The following is a 15,173-nucleotide window of genomic DNA, read 5'->3' as shown; positions in this document are numbered from 1 at the left end:
TTGCTTTTTTTTTTTTTTTTTTTTTTTTTTTTTACACTTCTGTTGGTTGTTGTATGTAGAGCTGGGGATGTTTTCATTAACACTGGTGCTGGATGGGACGATGCATGTGATCAACTCAACTCACCAACGTGACCTCACTCAGTCTGATCTGAGCGATGTCACAATTATTTCAATGTTGTTGGGGCAGAGATTTCTGAGCTCATGTATCCATCTCTGGATCTTGACACATCTTACAACCTCTCCAAAATGGATGGCACTTAAAAGGGAAGTTGTATGTTTTTATATTGCTTTGCAAGTGCCTCTTTCCAGCAAAGAGGTTAAGGAAGCACCCCAAAAAGCCACAACAAAAGGCACCCTTATCCCCAATGCTTGCCAGACACAAATGACAGCTCATGGAAGGATGTGTGTCACTCACTGGGAGGTCATGGTACCTTGGCATCTATGTATGAGTCCCCATTCCAGGTGAGCACACCTGTCAGTGCCCAGGAGCCCAAAAACTGTTTCATCTGGGCACCTGGACCAAAAATAGACAAGTTGGTCAAATAAACCTAGGTTGTGACGTGCTACAAATCTCAAAGACAGATCTCGGCCCAACGCACAAAGACTGGCTTCCAATGTGTGCGACTTGTGCTGGCCAAGTGAGGCTCAGTCCCAAGTGGAGTGTGTCTTGGGCCTGAGTGACAGCTAAGGAAGCAGAGTGTGGCTCAGTGTCAGGCCTGTGTGAGGGGGTCCCTACCAGCGTGATAATGCTGCAGGACGGGCCTCACACCCCAGTATACAATACTCCTCTCTACCAGACGGGGACATGAAACCAAGCAAGGCAATGGGGTCTGAGACCAAGTAAAGCCAAGAGGCCCTTCACGTCAGACAAGTGAGTGGGGGCCGGTCAGGCCCAGTCCTCTGCAGAGTGAAGCTCGTCCCTGGGACATGTCCGGCCTGAGGTGAGCTCAGGCGGCCGCCATACTACACAGCAAAATGGCGGCCCTGAGAGTTACCGGCCCAGCGCTCTCTCTCCCCCCTCACCTGCAGCTCTGCCCTCTCCACCTCCCAGTGCGCCCTCTCCATCTCGAAGCGGGCCCACTCGTGCTGGATGTAGTGCAGGATCCCCGGGATGGTGTACTGAGGGGGCCGGAGTGGGAGCTCGCTGCCCAGCTCCGCCTGTGAGGGCCCCCCCTGCAGGGCCTGCCCGAGACCCCCGGCCTGCGGCCTGGGAGAGGCCGTCCCTCCGCCCACCGGGTGGTCGTCCATTGTGAGGAGGGGGAAGTTAGAGTCGGGGCGCGCGAGTCGGTAAGGTGGTCACGTGAGACGGTTTCCGAGGCCTCCGTGCGGGGGGAGGAGCGGCCGGTATCATTCGCCCCCGGGGGGCCTTTATAACCCGGGTCTCAGCGTCCAGGCGGCGGCCGCCATTTTCACACCACCGGTCCGGTAACTTCCGCGCGCCCGCGGGGCACTCTGGGTAATAACACCGGCCGCGCTCGCCGCCTCGGTCTCAACACACAGCTCCTGACAGCCTCAGTGCGCATGCGCCGGGCCCGCAGTTTGACGTCACAAAGGCACCCCCGCATCACGTGACCTCCTCCCACACACAGTCGCTCCCCTCCCTCCCTTTTAGGGTTGCCAGGGCTGCCCGATGACGCAGGTCCTGTGGGTGACGTCACTTTACAATCCCGCCCCCCTCGCTGTGGCTGTAGATGCACAGCAGCCTCTTCCTGCTTGTTGCTGCCAAACCAGCACCCTGATCCAGCTCACCGACACCCGACACCCTCACACCTTGACCCAATTCCCGGCACCCTCACACCTAGACCCAGCTACAAGTATCCTCACACCTAGACCCAATTCCCGGTACCCTCACACCTGGACCCAATTCCCGGCACCCTCGCACCTGGACCCAATTCCCGACACCCTCACACCTTGACCCAATTCCCGACACCCTCACACCTTGACCCAATTCCCGGCACCCTCACACCTAGACCCAGGTACAAGTATCCTCACACCTTGACCCAATTCCCGGCACCCTCACACCTAGACCCAGGTACAAGTATCCTCGCACCTGGACCCAATTCCCGACACCCTCACACCTTGACCCAATTTCCGGCACCCTCACACCTAGACCCAGGTACAAGTATCCTCACACCTTGACCCAATTCCCGGCACCCTCACACCAAGACCCAGGTACAAGTATCCTCACACCTGGACCCAATTCCCGGTACCCTCACACCTGGACCCAATTCCCGGCACCCTCGCACCTGGACCCAATTCCCGACACCCTCACACCTTGACCCAATTCCCGGCACCCTCACACCTAGACCCAGGTACAAGTATCCTCACACCTGGACCCAATTCCCGGTACCCTCACACCTGGACCCAATTCCCGGCACCCTCGCACCTGGACCCAATTCCCGACACCCTCACACCTTGACCCAATTTCCGGCACCCTCACACCTAGACCCAGGTACAAGTATCCTCACACCTTGACCCAATTCCCGGCACCCTCACACCAAGACCCAGGTACAAGTATCCTCACACCTGGACCCAATTCCCGGCACCCTCACACCTGGACCCAATTCCCGGTACCCTCGCACCTTGACCCAGCAATCAACCCCCAGAAGCAGGATATAGCAGGACTGCATGCATCATGTATGTATATCCTTATTTATTATGGGACCCATGGATTTAATTCGCAACATTATATATTGGCACTTTATCTAAAAGTGATGATAATCCCACTGTTTGAAGGTACCACTATGTCTTTAATTAGAAACCCATCGTATCACAAACCTTCCTGCTTTGTAAAGAATTGATGGCATGCAGAGCTCACTCTGTGTTGAGTATACAGAAAGTCCTAAATTATATTCCCCATGATTAGAGGTTTAGTACCAATTCCAGACACTTCAACCCCTATGTGTGTGCAACACATGCACTCATTGGATTGTAAAATCTGTGGGGAATGGGTTACATGCCTTGTTGTATGTGTAATTCCCTGTATCATAAATGTTCTGTATGTTTCCACTGTAATGCGCAGTGTGTGTGATTGGCTCTATAATAAGAGAAGAGCAGTGCACCAGAGGTTATAAAGGGTATACATTCAATAAAGGTAAGTATGCATAGCTGACATAAAGCTGTTCACAGAGTATTTCGGTGGTATTTAAGTGTCGCTGTCCTTTTGGTGTTACAGCAAGTGGCTCTGGACATTGGGTCCCCCCAGAATAGCAAGACGCTGCTCGGAATTAATGGAAAGCAGCTGGCAGAGGTGTACTGTACATATAACATGGTATGGGTTGCTGTCCCTTCTGGTAGCAAAGGGGTTAAGATAAATATATTTAACCTGTTTGCTGTCTTTACTAGCAGCTAATGGGTTAATAATGCACTCTCACATAGCACTGACAGAGTATGTAGTATAAATCCTTCCCACCCCCAGTCTAATATATCTGCGGCAGAGAAAGATTTGGACGTGGTCAGGAGTTTGCACTGGGATAAAAGTGAGTTTACGAGATCCAAAATCTTCTCCCTCACCACTAGGCCTGTTTTTCTCCTCTACACACAATACAGGCTATACATTCACAATGTTTTTAGTATATCGGGCCATTGAAGTATGATTGGAAGGAACATTACCTGCACACGTCAGATATTCTTTTTGGTTAAGCTCCTGCCATTCTAATTCATTTACACCACGGCAGCTCTGACCACATCCACATAATACACAGGTAGTCCCTTCTAGGATGAAAGCGAACTCTGTAACAGGTTTAATAGGCTAAAAAAAATGATTTAGTATTTGTAATATTTTTTACATTTACATGGTAAACAGCTTTGGGTGTTTTCTACCATCTTTATCCAATGTCTTTTGATTTAGACGTCCCAGGTAAATTATTATTTTTTTGTTTGTTTTGTTAATTCATTGTTTGTGAAGTAATTATGACACCATCATTAGTCAAACTGAAAAACACATAAGTTGCTGATGCACTGGAATCCAGTGTTCCCGGAGAAAACAACATTTTAATCTTAATTTACTTCCGGGTTCATTATTGATCAAAAGGCCTCGCTGGGAAAAGTGGAGTGAGCCCAGCGTGACGGGCTTTGGGGCGTCACGGATTAGTAGTGTTGTACTACGGTTCTCATTAACCCTTTCTGTGCCCGTGTTCGTTACATTGCCACGGCACAATTATTAAAGTAGAGATCACATGGGTCTAACGTGTTGATGTTCCCAGTTTTAGGCGTCCTTAATCCCAAGTGCAGCAAAGATGATCAAGTTCTTCTTAATCGTGAACAAGCAGGGCCAGACCAGGCTGTCCCGATACTACGAGCGCATGGCGGTGCAGAGAAGGACACTGCTGGAAGCCGAGGTCATCAAACTGTGCCTCTCTCGTGCCAAAGATCAGGTGCGCTCAAAGTTTTACATTCTGCCGGTCATTTTAGAGGGGCAGTCCTACTTGGCATGCAAAATCTGTAAACCATGTAACGCCGGAGTGGCCAACTCCAGTCCTCAAGGGCCACCAACAGCTCAGGTTTGAAGGCTATCCCTGCTTCAGCACAGGTGGCTGTAATTAACTGCACCCCCTGAAGCAGGGATATTCTGAAAACCTGACCTATTGGTGGCCCTTGAGGACTGGAGTTGGCCAACCCTGGTGTAACCCTTTCAACTTGCATTGTCATTGAAAGGGTTTCTTAAACAAACGTTGTCATACTTAAAGCAGACCTCTGTTTTGAACCCTTTTGGATAATAAAGCAGCAGCCCCACAGGCATTTATATGTAATTCATAATTGGAAACAAGGGATCTGAACCTATCCACCCCCCCCCCCCCCCCCCACCTGGTTCCTGAGATACGTACCAGAATTTCGATTCCCTTTTGTTGAAGTAAAAACGGCCAGTTCAGCCTCATTCCCACGGGCTGAAAGGGGAGCTGTGACATTGCAGCCTTCTATTGGAGGAGATTCAGGAGAAATGATGAAAGATTTCTCTACTACACTGCAAGTGGGTGCATGAAGCATCTTCTGGGCAGAGATGGCAGAGGTAAAGGATGCTTGGGATTGATAGAATTGAAACCTTAGAAAAACTAGACCATGTTGTTTGAAACATTATTTGTATCATATGTATAGTGTCAAGTTTGCCATATGCAACCTCTTGCTATAGTCTTTGACGTCTTCTCTTTAGTGTTCATTCATTGAGTACAAAGACTTCAAGCTGGTGTACCGGCAGTATGCAGCACTGTTCATCGTGGTCGGGATAGATGACACGGAGGTAAGAGACGATCACAGTAAACCTTGCAGGGCCGGCCCCACTAGCAGCGAATCGGTTGGAATCTAGATTGTACACCTACGGGAGACGACTTTCTCTTTCAGAACGAGATGGCAGTGTTTGAGCTGATTCATAATTTCGTGGAGGTTTTGGACAAGTACTTCAGCAGAGTGGTGAGTTTGTATTCATGCCGCTTAACACACAGTTAGTTTTCAGCTACTTCACACCCAATTTTGCCACGCTCAGTCAATACATAAGTACTTAGCAATGTACCCCAATGTCAGAGAAATGGCATCTTCTCAGAACACCATTCTATATACAGAGAATACATGTGAAGTGGAATCTTACTAATAGATGAGCAAGAAGCTGCTATTCGAAGCTGTAAGCAGTGCATGGATGTGTAATTGCTAATCTTGTTTCCTTACAGAGCGAGCTGGACGTATCCTTCTCTAAATGTAAATACTGTACATCACAGAACTACACATTATGTAAGCGATGGTTGGTGTTTATAGGGGTCTATTTTAACATGGACAAAGTAAAAGGTGACACGGTGTGCTTCTGTTATTAGCCAGAATTCCTGTCTGCAGTGGCAGAGCTGTTTGCTAAGAGATAATGGGTAAGGGCAGGTTGTAGACCTTTCTAAGGCTGAGTCCATGCTCCCTGCTTGCTCGCTGAGGCGCGCTGAGGCTCAGGGAAAGCGGGTGCTTTCCCTGGCCTTGCGGTTGCTTACCGCACGCGCCGTCGGCGGGCCTGCAGGGGGCGGGCGCGTCACTGGCCGGGGGCGGGCCAGTGACGTCACAGAGCTGGTTCGCCCTCATTGGGCGAACCGCTCACGTGACCGGCCTGTCTCGCCGGCAAGCGGGGGAATTTTAAATTCCCCTAAGACCTGCGCTTCCGCAAGCGCAGGTGAGCCCCTACTAAAGCCGCTCTAATTGCAGTTGTAGGGGCTCAGTGCTGAGCGGGAGCGCGCGTCAGCACGCTTCCGCCAGCAAGCAACTGCCGAGGCCTAAGGTCTGCACTAGATACAGTCATAGGGAGACAGCGATTTCTCCTTGACACACGTGCTTACTGTAATACGGGCCTAAGGCTGAGTCCAGGCGTGCGGGAGGCGCGCTGAGGGAAAGCCGGTGCTTTCCCTGGCCTTTGTTCCTGTGCCGTCCAGGGGCGTGTCATGGGGCGGGCCAGTGATGTCACGGGGCGGGCCAGTGATGTCACGGAGCTGGTTTGCCCTCATTGGGCAAACCGCTCCCGTGAGCGCTCAAACTAAATAAAATTTAACAGCTACGCCTCCACGAGCCCCTGCTAAAGCCGCTCTCATTGCGGCTGCAGGCGCTCACTGACAAGCGTCAGCGCGCCTAAGTGCTGACCCTGGACGCAGCCGTAGACATATGAATGAGTGGGATTTGTATTTGCCATCACAGAACTAGAAATATGCAGTGGAAATCCAGTTTAATATTGCAGTGCTGGGATTACTTTTAACCCTGTGGCAGATTGTGTATTCAGACATGCAGAGTTCTCCAAAATCTGAATAGCTTTATCCTGATTTACAATCTCCCACTGCCAGGCTGAGCCAGATACATACTATGAATAGATATGGTTAAATGTCAGTGTAACCTCCCATTAAGGGTCACCAAACACTTATAAAGCCAAACAACACTCCTTGACATCCATACAGATTATGTTTAACCTGGATAAGGTGCACATTATTTTGGATGAGATGATATTAAACGGATGTGCTGTAGAAACAAATAAGAGTCGGATCCTCGCACCACTGCTCGTGCTGGACAAAGTGGGAGACAGCTGAAAAGCCACAGGGAGACCGAAGAGATCCATAAAGGACGTTGGCACAGTCGGTGCTGCTCCGGAGGGAGCACTGGTGTACATCGGGGCTGTTATCGGTGGGATGTGACCACTTGCCAGTTACAGCTTTGTCTTAAAAAGCTGCTCCCATTTTTATTTGTAATGGTCTGAAGAGACCCAGCTATGGAAGAACTTTTCCCTGCCACTCTCAGCAGATACACAGCTGGGTGTGAAAAGGTTTAGACTACGGATGGTTTGGGTGAGCATGTAAACATTGAAAACCTGAGGAAGATGCTAAAGATAGAATTGGGGTAGATGTGCACAATAAAGCCACAGAATCCTGATGATTTGATACCTTCTGCCCAGAGCTTGAGTTTTTTTTTGAGAATCGTAACCTTTTCAGCTAGAGGAGCCTGCAGGTCCCGCTCTGGTACTGAAGGGGTAACATTTCTAGCATGCTTAATATAAAGACTTGCTTACTTTAAGGCTAAGATTCCACCCCAGAGGTGGCTGTGGAGCTGTAGCTGATGGGTCATTAAATTATTTGGATCTAAAGCAAGAAATTGCTACTGCAGATTTAGAACCATTTATCTAATAATTATCCATCGCTGTGTGTGCCGCTTATGTAGATAAAAGATTCAGAACAGATTGGTTTCTACGCTGCAAACATTTTAATGGTTATTTTTCAGCACACATATTAGAAATGTGTATTTCATCATTTCTTTATTTTCAGTTTTTTTGTTGTATTTTTTTTTTTTTTTTACTTCAAACTGCAACAAGTTAAATAAATGTTTATATTATACAAAGAAAATACAACCAATGAGCAAAACTTGCTTTATATACCCCCTTAAAGGTGAGACGCAGCCCTCCCTGTGCTGCAGGTTACCCTCGCCAGGGAAGAGGATACATCTGCCTTGAACCAGTATATATAGATTTTTTTTTTTTTGTGGGGGGTTGTTTTTCGGAATAGCTTTATTTGCACATTGTACAAACACTTCAGTTTGATCTGCATAGCAGGGGCATCTCAGACAATCAACATCCTCCCAAATTTTAAAGGAAGAAAAAAAAAAAAAAAAAAAAAAAAAGAAAGGTGCATGATTATGATGAAGAAAAAAAAGCAAAACACTAGGATTAATTAGGTTGTGCACGCACCATTAAAAAGGAAAAACAAAAGCTCTGTCCAATCACGCTCTCAGTTCCAGGAAAGCAGCTTCCTAACAGGTTAGTTTGAAGCTAGCAAAAATGAAGGAATCTTACTTTGGGTTGGGATGCAGGAGAAAGGCCTGGGAGCTGCCCGGAACGTAGTGTTTATACAACAGACGCTGCACTTGTACAAATGTCTGAATGCTAATAAGCGGTGTCCCTACCCAACATAGATTACAGCCACCTTCCTGCCCCATAACCCTTCTGCTGCCAAGGGGGCCAGTAACGTACCCTCTGGCAGCAGAAGGGGTAATTGCGGGGGGGTTTTTTTTTTTAGTCATGCTTGCAGAAGAGACTATCATTAGCAGCTAACAAAAAAAAAAAACAAAACAAGGCATTACACCCACTCTCTCTCACGCCTCACGGAGGGGGCTAGGAAGGTAAGGAACAGAGAGGAATAAGGAGAAAGGCCATGTCTTTTCTCAGCACACTGGCACGAGAGGGAGGTAGCACCACTAGTATTAATGAGCTGTGTCCCCTCTCCCAGCGGGGGGCTCAGTTAAGGTGGAAGCCTTTCTCCATGGTAGCAGCTAGCAGGCGCTCCCTCATTATCTCCTCGGAAGAATACTCAGGCAGCTTCAGGTAATGTACACACGTGTTCACGGAGGGGTAGCTGGCATCGGTGGCATCAACCTGGAAAAGGGGAAGTCAAATCAGTGAAGAGGCATACAGAACAAGAGTATATAACAGGAACTATTAGACTGAAAGCTCTGTGGGCCAGACACACCCTTATGTTCATAATGCCGTGTGTTACACCAGGGGGGCGCAAACTTTTTTCCCTGCGCCCCCCTGCCGGCTGTCCCCTCATTCCCGCGCCCCCCCCCAACCCCAACTTACCCGCGCTCCGGAGTAATGACGTCACGTTGCCATAGCAACGTGACGTCACATGACCTCGCAGCGTCATTTTGACGCCGCGTTGCCATGGCGACGCAGGGAGGAAGCCGCCGAAGCCACGGTAAGTAAGGTTTACAGAGGCCCTGCAGCTCCCCCGGCACTTAATTTAAGTGCCTTCGGGAAGCGCGCGGGGCCTCTGTAAACCCCGCGCCCCCCGTCGGCAGTGTCGTGCCCCCCCTGGGGGTCGCGCCCCACAGTTTGCGCACCGCTGTGTTACACAATTCCCCCTAATTAAAATGATCTGCATCCTCATGTTAAAGTTCACTTAGATGGTTAATGGGAGCTATAAAAACCATTTTGCCCTCTGGCAATGCACAAGAGTAATGGCGTTTTCCATAGAGTACCAGTCCTCTGCTGGTACAAAGATGCACCCGGACTCTTCCAAATACTAAAAATCATTTCCATCTGCACAAATGCCTGGATTTTATATAAAGAATCCCGAGTTCCATTCCCATTGCATGAGACTTCTCTCTCACCCCCTCCTCTATAAACCACTTTACTACAAAATATGGATTCTAAAAATTACATATAGCACAGATTTACCCAAGAAGAATCACAAAGAAACCCCACAAAATTAAATTGCGAATATATTGTAAATGATACTAGACTACAAATGTAGAGATCTGTCTATCAGCACAACACTGGAGGACAGATTTAACTTACCAGAATTGATTCTCTACTTACTACTCCACTACGGGGAATTGTAATACATTTTTAAAGGTTATTCTGATTATATATTGATGTAATTAAAAAAAAATATTGGTTATTAGAGTGACCATAAGGAGGGATTAACCGATGGGCCATTGTTGTCACAAAATTAACTACGTTGGCATTGAATGCAATTTTGTGGGGTTTTGTTCTTCTTGGGTCAAATCTATGATATATATATATATATTGTACACCTCAATGCACCTGCTGTTATGTATCTTAAGAGAGCAGTCCGATTCATCTGTTTCAATTCTAAAAATTACCACTACAATGAAGATGAATTAGTTCACGATCACACCTGCCACATGTTGTTGTATAGAACATGTGGAACCAGTGCATGCTACGGCCTAGGCGCCGAGATTGTCACTAGACCCAGTAGCTGCTGCTTTGTGCTACTACGGTGCACTTATCATGCACGACTCACCTTGCGCACAACCGTGAGCCGGGGGTGCAGGTTTGCCAGTCCTCCGGGGGGCAGTGTGGAGCACCCAGTTGTAAACTGCAGGAAGGCCTTCCTCTCGTCGGACGACATGCTGCACAGGACACGCATGAAGCGCAGGAAGCCAGGGCTGCAAAAGGGGCATGGTAAGGGCAACAGCCTCACCCGTTTAACCACCACCTGGGTGAGATCTCCACGGGCATAAATTATACGATTCTTATCCTACTGCACGGTGCAGAATGGCAGTCCCACTTTGATTTTAATAAGTGTTAGCTTGAAATGTTCACGCCCTTGGACTGTGGGTTAAGGGAGCATTCAGAGCGGTTTGGCTCAGGCCATTATCATGGATGCAGACTGCAGATCACTGTCACAGCACGCTGTGTATGAAAGCTCTGTATGAATAGATAACTGTGAAAAGCCTTTGAGTGATCCGTGTCAGTCACAGATATATAATAATGCGCTTTGTGAGGTGGGAACCCTGCGGCAGGTAGAGAGAGGAAATAAATGTTGAGAACAAGTCTCAGAAGAAAGAAGTTGTTCCTAATTCCGTACCTCTCCCGCGTGTAGCCCAGCTTGGGTTCTGTGTAGTTGATGATGTCTTCGGATGACCAGGAGGGAGACTGGTTTCCACAGAGTATCATCTGGACCTCCTCGTGGCTAAACGAGCTCAGCTTCTCCATAGGGAACACTTTATTAAAGCCACCTAAACAGGAGGTAAAGATCGGATCGTGCGGTGAAAGAGCCACTTAAATGCCACTGCTCAGCCCTACAGAATATCATGTAATTACTGCTGCTAGACCGATCTGTAGCGCACTGCAAAGGAAAGGGTTAAAGGCCTGATGTTTTGCCCCAGTGCAATAGACTGTTTATGGCACTGGGGCAAACCATGGAAACGGGACCACATTAGCGCTGCGGGTGGTCCGATATGGAAGCATGGAACCCCCTCCTCTCTCCCCGTAGTGCTAGCTCCAGAGCCCCTTCAGAATCGCACAACTACGACCCCTAGCTGCCCATTTCGTCTCTGGGTGCCTTTATCCATCTTATCACATGCTTAATGTGCCGAGTGCAGCACGGCCTGAAACACTGCGTCTGCGAGGCAGCGACGAGACGCATGCAACAGCTTCCCTGCAGAGGTGAGAGGTTAATACAGGTAAAGAAATTCAACCCGGATTCCTGAATATGTCAAAAAGTCAGACTTTAAAGGAGTGTGTGGTTTTACAGCGGCCCAGAAAGTGCCACATTACCCTTATCTGCAGTCCCTTCCTATAATGTGGATCCTATATTGTAGACGTGGGATACAGGCCTGGCCACCCTCTGCTCTGAATTCGCCATTGCGGCTCCTCAGCAGCTTAAACAAAAGTGTAAACTCACTTCTAAACGCCTCCATCTGCTTCTGCACCCCGGTCAGCATGCAAAAATCAAACATCAGATCCACGTAGTCCTCTGCGTTGTCTATCGTCACCATCTGGAGGAATCAGAGCCAAGGTCAGTGGGATGTCAAACAGCTAAAGGCCAGCAAGTTGCCATAATCTCCTGTCTGCTAATACAGGGATAGCACCTAACCCATTCACTGCTACAATAAAGCACAGCTCTGCAAGTGCTACTCCCATCTGGCAGCGGAAAACTGCTGGTTTTATCCAATGACTGGTAGCACTTAAAGGGCCATTAATAAAAAAAGGATAAGTACTGAAGTAACTGATACATTTACTACCAAAAGATAAGTTAAAAAAAAAAGGGGGGGGGGGGGGGAAATGAGAAAATACAGGGGACAAAACCATGTGTGTGTTCAACACAACATACACAAAAACAAGGGGCAGCTATCTCCAAGCAAAGGAGATCACTACTTACATACTTATTGTGATATTGATTGATTCAAAGTAGATTTATTGTAAAACAGCCGTCCCTAGTTTGTGTTTATTACCAAACAGAGCAATACATTCATAAAAATAACACTGCGTGTCTCCCCCCCCCCCCCCCACCTCCCCCTCCATACCCTCTTTTTCCGTTATGTTAAAATATTTATTGGAAATTTTCTCTACCAACCTCAGATATGTGTTCATAACAACCCTGTATCGTTACTTATATATTTCCAATAAAAAATTTAAAAAAATCGAAACAAAAAAATAAATAACACTGCGTGTTAGAGATCCCAACCCAAAATAAATATGCACAACAGTGTAGATCGAGAGAGAGTATGTACTGCACTTCTCACAGGCTGAAGCTTCCAATGCAGAATATACATTGACAGTAAATTAAACTGTGGCCACTACACCGGCTTAGATCTCTAGACCCCTCCTAACACCTAGATAGCCCCCTTTGTGATGGAGGACCCTTCTGGAGGTTATCACACTGGGCCCAGGGGCCAGTTCAGGTCCAAATTTTAAGTATATGGTCTGTTTTGCCAGAAAGAAGAATGGTGAATCCAGTGTGATCTAAGATTACATCATTAATCTGAGTCCTTCAGCTAGAATGCAGCCTGTTGGAGGGTAGTAAAGAGGGAGAGAGTAGAGGAGCCACACTTCCATACCTCATCCTCGCCATTTGGTTTCAAATCCACAGCAGTGAAGCCATAAACCCGCGAAGATGGACAGAACTGGAAGTTGAGGCTGGAAGGGAAGAGATTGATGGTTAGTGCAGCGAGGGTAGAGATTGATGGTTAGTGCAGCGAGGGTAGAGATTGATGGTTAGTGCAGCGAGGGAAGAGATTGATGGTTCGTGCAGCGAGGGTAGAGATTGATGGTTAGTGCAGCGAGGGTAGAGATTGATGGTTAGTGCAGCGAGGGAAGAGACTGATGGTTAGTGCAGCGAGGGAAGATACTGATGGTTAGTGCAGCGAGGGTAGAGATTGATGGTTAGTGCAGCGAGGGAAGAGATTGATGGTTAGTGCAGCGAGGGTAGAGACTGATGGTTAGTGCAGCGAGGGTAGAGATTGATGGTTAGTGCAGCGAGGGTAGAGACTGATGGTTAGTGCAGCGAGGGTAGAGACTGATGGTTAGTGCAGCGAGGGAAGAGACTGATGGTTAGTGCAGCGAGGGTAGAGGGAGTAGCGTCTGAGAACAGAGCCACAAACATGACCCAAAGGGCTCCTTTGTTGCCAGAGGGGCCAGGAACGCATTGGAGGTGGAGAGGAGTAAAAACTGGGACATGCAGGGAGGATATATCACACGCACAGTAGTGAGTATTATACCACAGAGCCTCAGAAATGAAGCTGTGGGCTCAGAATTTAGCTGAATGGTCAATATAATAAGTATTAATGCTCTGCGGGCATCAATAGTGGTAAAAATGCTTAAGCATCATCCGGGATGCTCTGCCATGCGGGCGATACAGGAGAGGATGCTCTGCCATGCGGGCGATACAGGAGAGGATGCTCTGCCACGCGGGCGATACAGGAGAGGATGTTCTGCCACACGGGCGATACAGGAGAGGATGCTCTGCCACACGGGTGATACAAGAGGGGACGCTCTGCAGCGCAGGCAATACAGGAGGGAGGAGTTCTCCCCTTGCAGTTGATACCATCTCTCCGAGTCTCACCCCAGGTCCTCGATGGCGACTGGGGGCCCAGAACCCAGGGGGTTTTTCAGCACCAGCTCCTGCAGCTGTGTGTTCTTCTCGTCCTCAGACAGGCTGCGGTTGCCCAGGATGTGCCTCCTCTTTACCGCTAGCTCACGGATGTCCCTAAGGAAGCAGGCGCGATGCGGGTTCACTAGCTCAAAGTCCTCCCATGTCAGGATGCCCTGGAACCAGGCCGGGGGCTTCGGCTTGGGCGGATCCAGGATGAACTCAGACTTGGAGTCCTCCTCGAAGCTGCCCACGGAGAGCGCATCGTGTCCATCCTCGGTGGAGGCCTCCGACTGGCTCTCTGTGCAGTGCTCACTGTCCTCCCCCCGAGAGGCGTACAGCAGTTTGCTCATGTTGCTCTTAATGTCTCCCATGCACATGAGCCTGAAGAAGGGCTTGGATATGGGCAGGTCCACCAGCCTGTTGTCCTGGATACACTTGGCTAGGAAGACACCCAGGAAGTGGCAGAGCTTGGTCACCCTGTCCAGTTCCTCACTATCCTGAGGGTAGGGAGCAGTGAACAGGCCACAGGAGCGCTGCACGTAGTAACCAGGGGGCTTCAAACCCCCGCCCAAATCCACCTGAGAGACAACAAAGGCATTTATTAAAGCCACACACCTGTGTCTTTCACCTAACCCTACAACCTGCCTCCCCCACAGCTCTCCTCCCCCTATCCACATCTCTCTTCCTCTGCCTGTGCCCATACACTGCATCACTATCTCTCTACCTATACTCCAGCACCCCTCAGTAAACAAAACTCACCAAATCCTCTTCCTGGCTCTCGCACTCCTCCTTGCTGCTGGCGATATCTCCCCTGATCCTGGTACTTGCAATACGCACCTGCCCTCACCCATGCCTCCTCCATTAAAGGCACGAACCCTACTAACTGAATACCCATTCGTTTCTCCTTTGTCCTCTAGAATGGTTTCCTTTCCTGCAGATAACACGAAGATATACCAATCCACCCTAACCTCGAGCTGCAAAACAGTCTTGGATTGCCCCCTGGCTATATCCTTGTGGATTGCACTCCGCTGCCTCAACATGTCTAAAACAGAGCTCATCACATCCTCCTAAGAATAGAGAAGCAACAAAACGGTGCTCGGCAGCGCCCGAGCCTGTGCACCATGTGTTTCTTTATTCTCACGCCGCGCGCAGGTCCTCTAACCGGGAACTCTTCGCAGCACGCAAGCGCGAGCACCTTTTCTTCATTTAAAAGGATTTCTATGAGTCCAAACGCCCAAGACCAGGAGGAGCCGTGATGGCTTCTGGGAGCGGGACAGCTCCCCCCTTCATTACGGCTCCCATAGGCCTTGTGCATGGACTCTCCATATACTTATT

At 48.8% G+C, this 15,173-nt stretch overlaps 3 protein-coding genes across 13 annotated transcripts in view; 1 reads left to right on the top strand and 2 right to left on the bottom strand.

Annotated features, from left to right (window-relative positions):
• The window catches only part of STRN3 (striatin 3), a 34,320-nt gene extending 32,773 nt beyond the window's left edge, over positions 1-1,547 (bottom strand). For both annotated transcript variants that reach the window (XM_075613181.1, XM_075613183.1), the window contains exon 1: positions 1,024-1,547. In XM_075613181.1, the coding sequence (XP_075469296.1) occupies positions 1,024-1,248 (225 nt within the window). In that variant the 5' untranslated portion in view covers positions 1,249-1,547. The remainder of the gene's footprint in view (positions 1-1,023) is intronic.
• AP4S1 (adaptor related protein complex 4 subunit sigma 1) lies at positions 1,047-7,392 on the top strand. Its single transcript, XM_075613190.1, has 6 exons — positions 1,047-2,637; positions 4,206-4,376; positions 5,150-5,236; positions 5,338-5,406; positions 5,661-5,672; positions 6,909-7,392. Exons 2-6 carry the CDS (start codon positions 4,239-4,241, stop codon positions 7,035-7,037), a joined length of 435 nt encoding a protein of 144 aa, XP_075469305.1. The 5' UTR covers positions 1,047-2,637; positions 4,206-4,238; the 3' UTR covers positions 7,038-7,392.
• Positions 7,393-7,926: 534 nt separating this feature from the next.
• The window catches only part of HECTD1 (HECT domain E3 ubiquitin protein ligase 1), a 56,597-nt gene continuing 49,350 nt past the window's right edge, over positions 7,927-15,173 (bottom strand). For all 10 annotated transcript variants that reach the window (XM_075613170.1, XM_075613177.1, XM_075613175.1 and 7 more), the window contains 6 exons: positions 13,809-14,416; positions 12,805-12,883; positions 11,649-11,742; positions 10,830-10,980; positions 10,263-10,407; positions 7,927-8,869 (listed from right to left, as the gene is read on the bottom strand). In XM_075613170.1, the coding sequence (XP_075469285.1) occupies positions 8,732-8,869; positions 10,263-10,407; positions 10,830-10,980; positions 11,649-11,742; positions 12,805-12,883; positions 13,809-14,416 (1,215 nt within the window). In that variant the 3' untranslated portion in view covers positions 7,927-8,731. The remainder of the gene's footprint in view (positions 8,870-10,262; positions 10,408-10,829; positions 10,981-11,648; positions 11,743-12,804; positions 12,884-13,808; positions 14,417-15,173) is intronic.

The sequence above is a fragment of the Ascaphus truei genome, chromosome 9, assembly GCF_040206685.1.
Source record: "Ascaphus truei isolate aAscTru1 chromosome 9, aAscTru1.hap1, whole genome shotgun sequence".
Taxonomy (NCBI): Eukaryota; Metazoa; Chordata; class Amphibia; order Anura; family Ascaphidae; genus Ascaphus; species Ascaphus truei.
The sequence above is the reverse complement of the archived record's forward strand: the minus strand, read 5'-3'. Positions and strand labels throughout refer to the sequence as shown.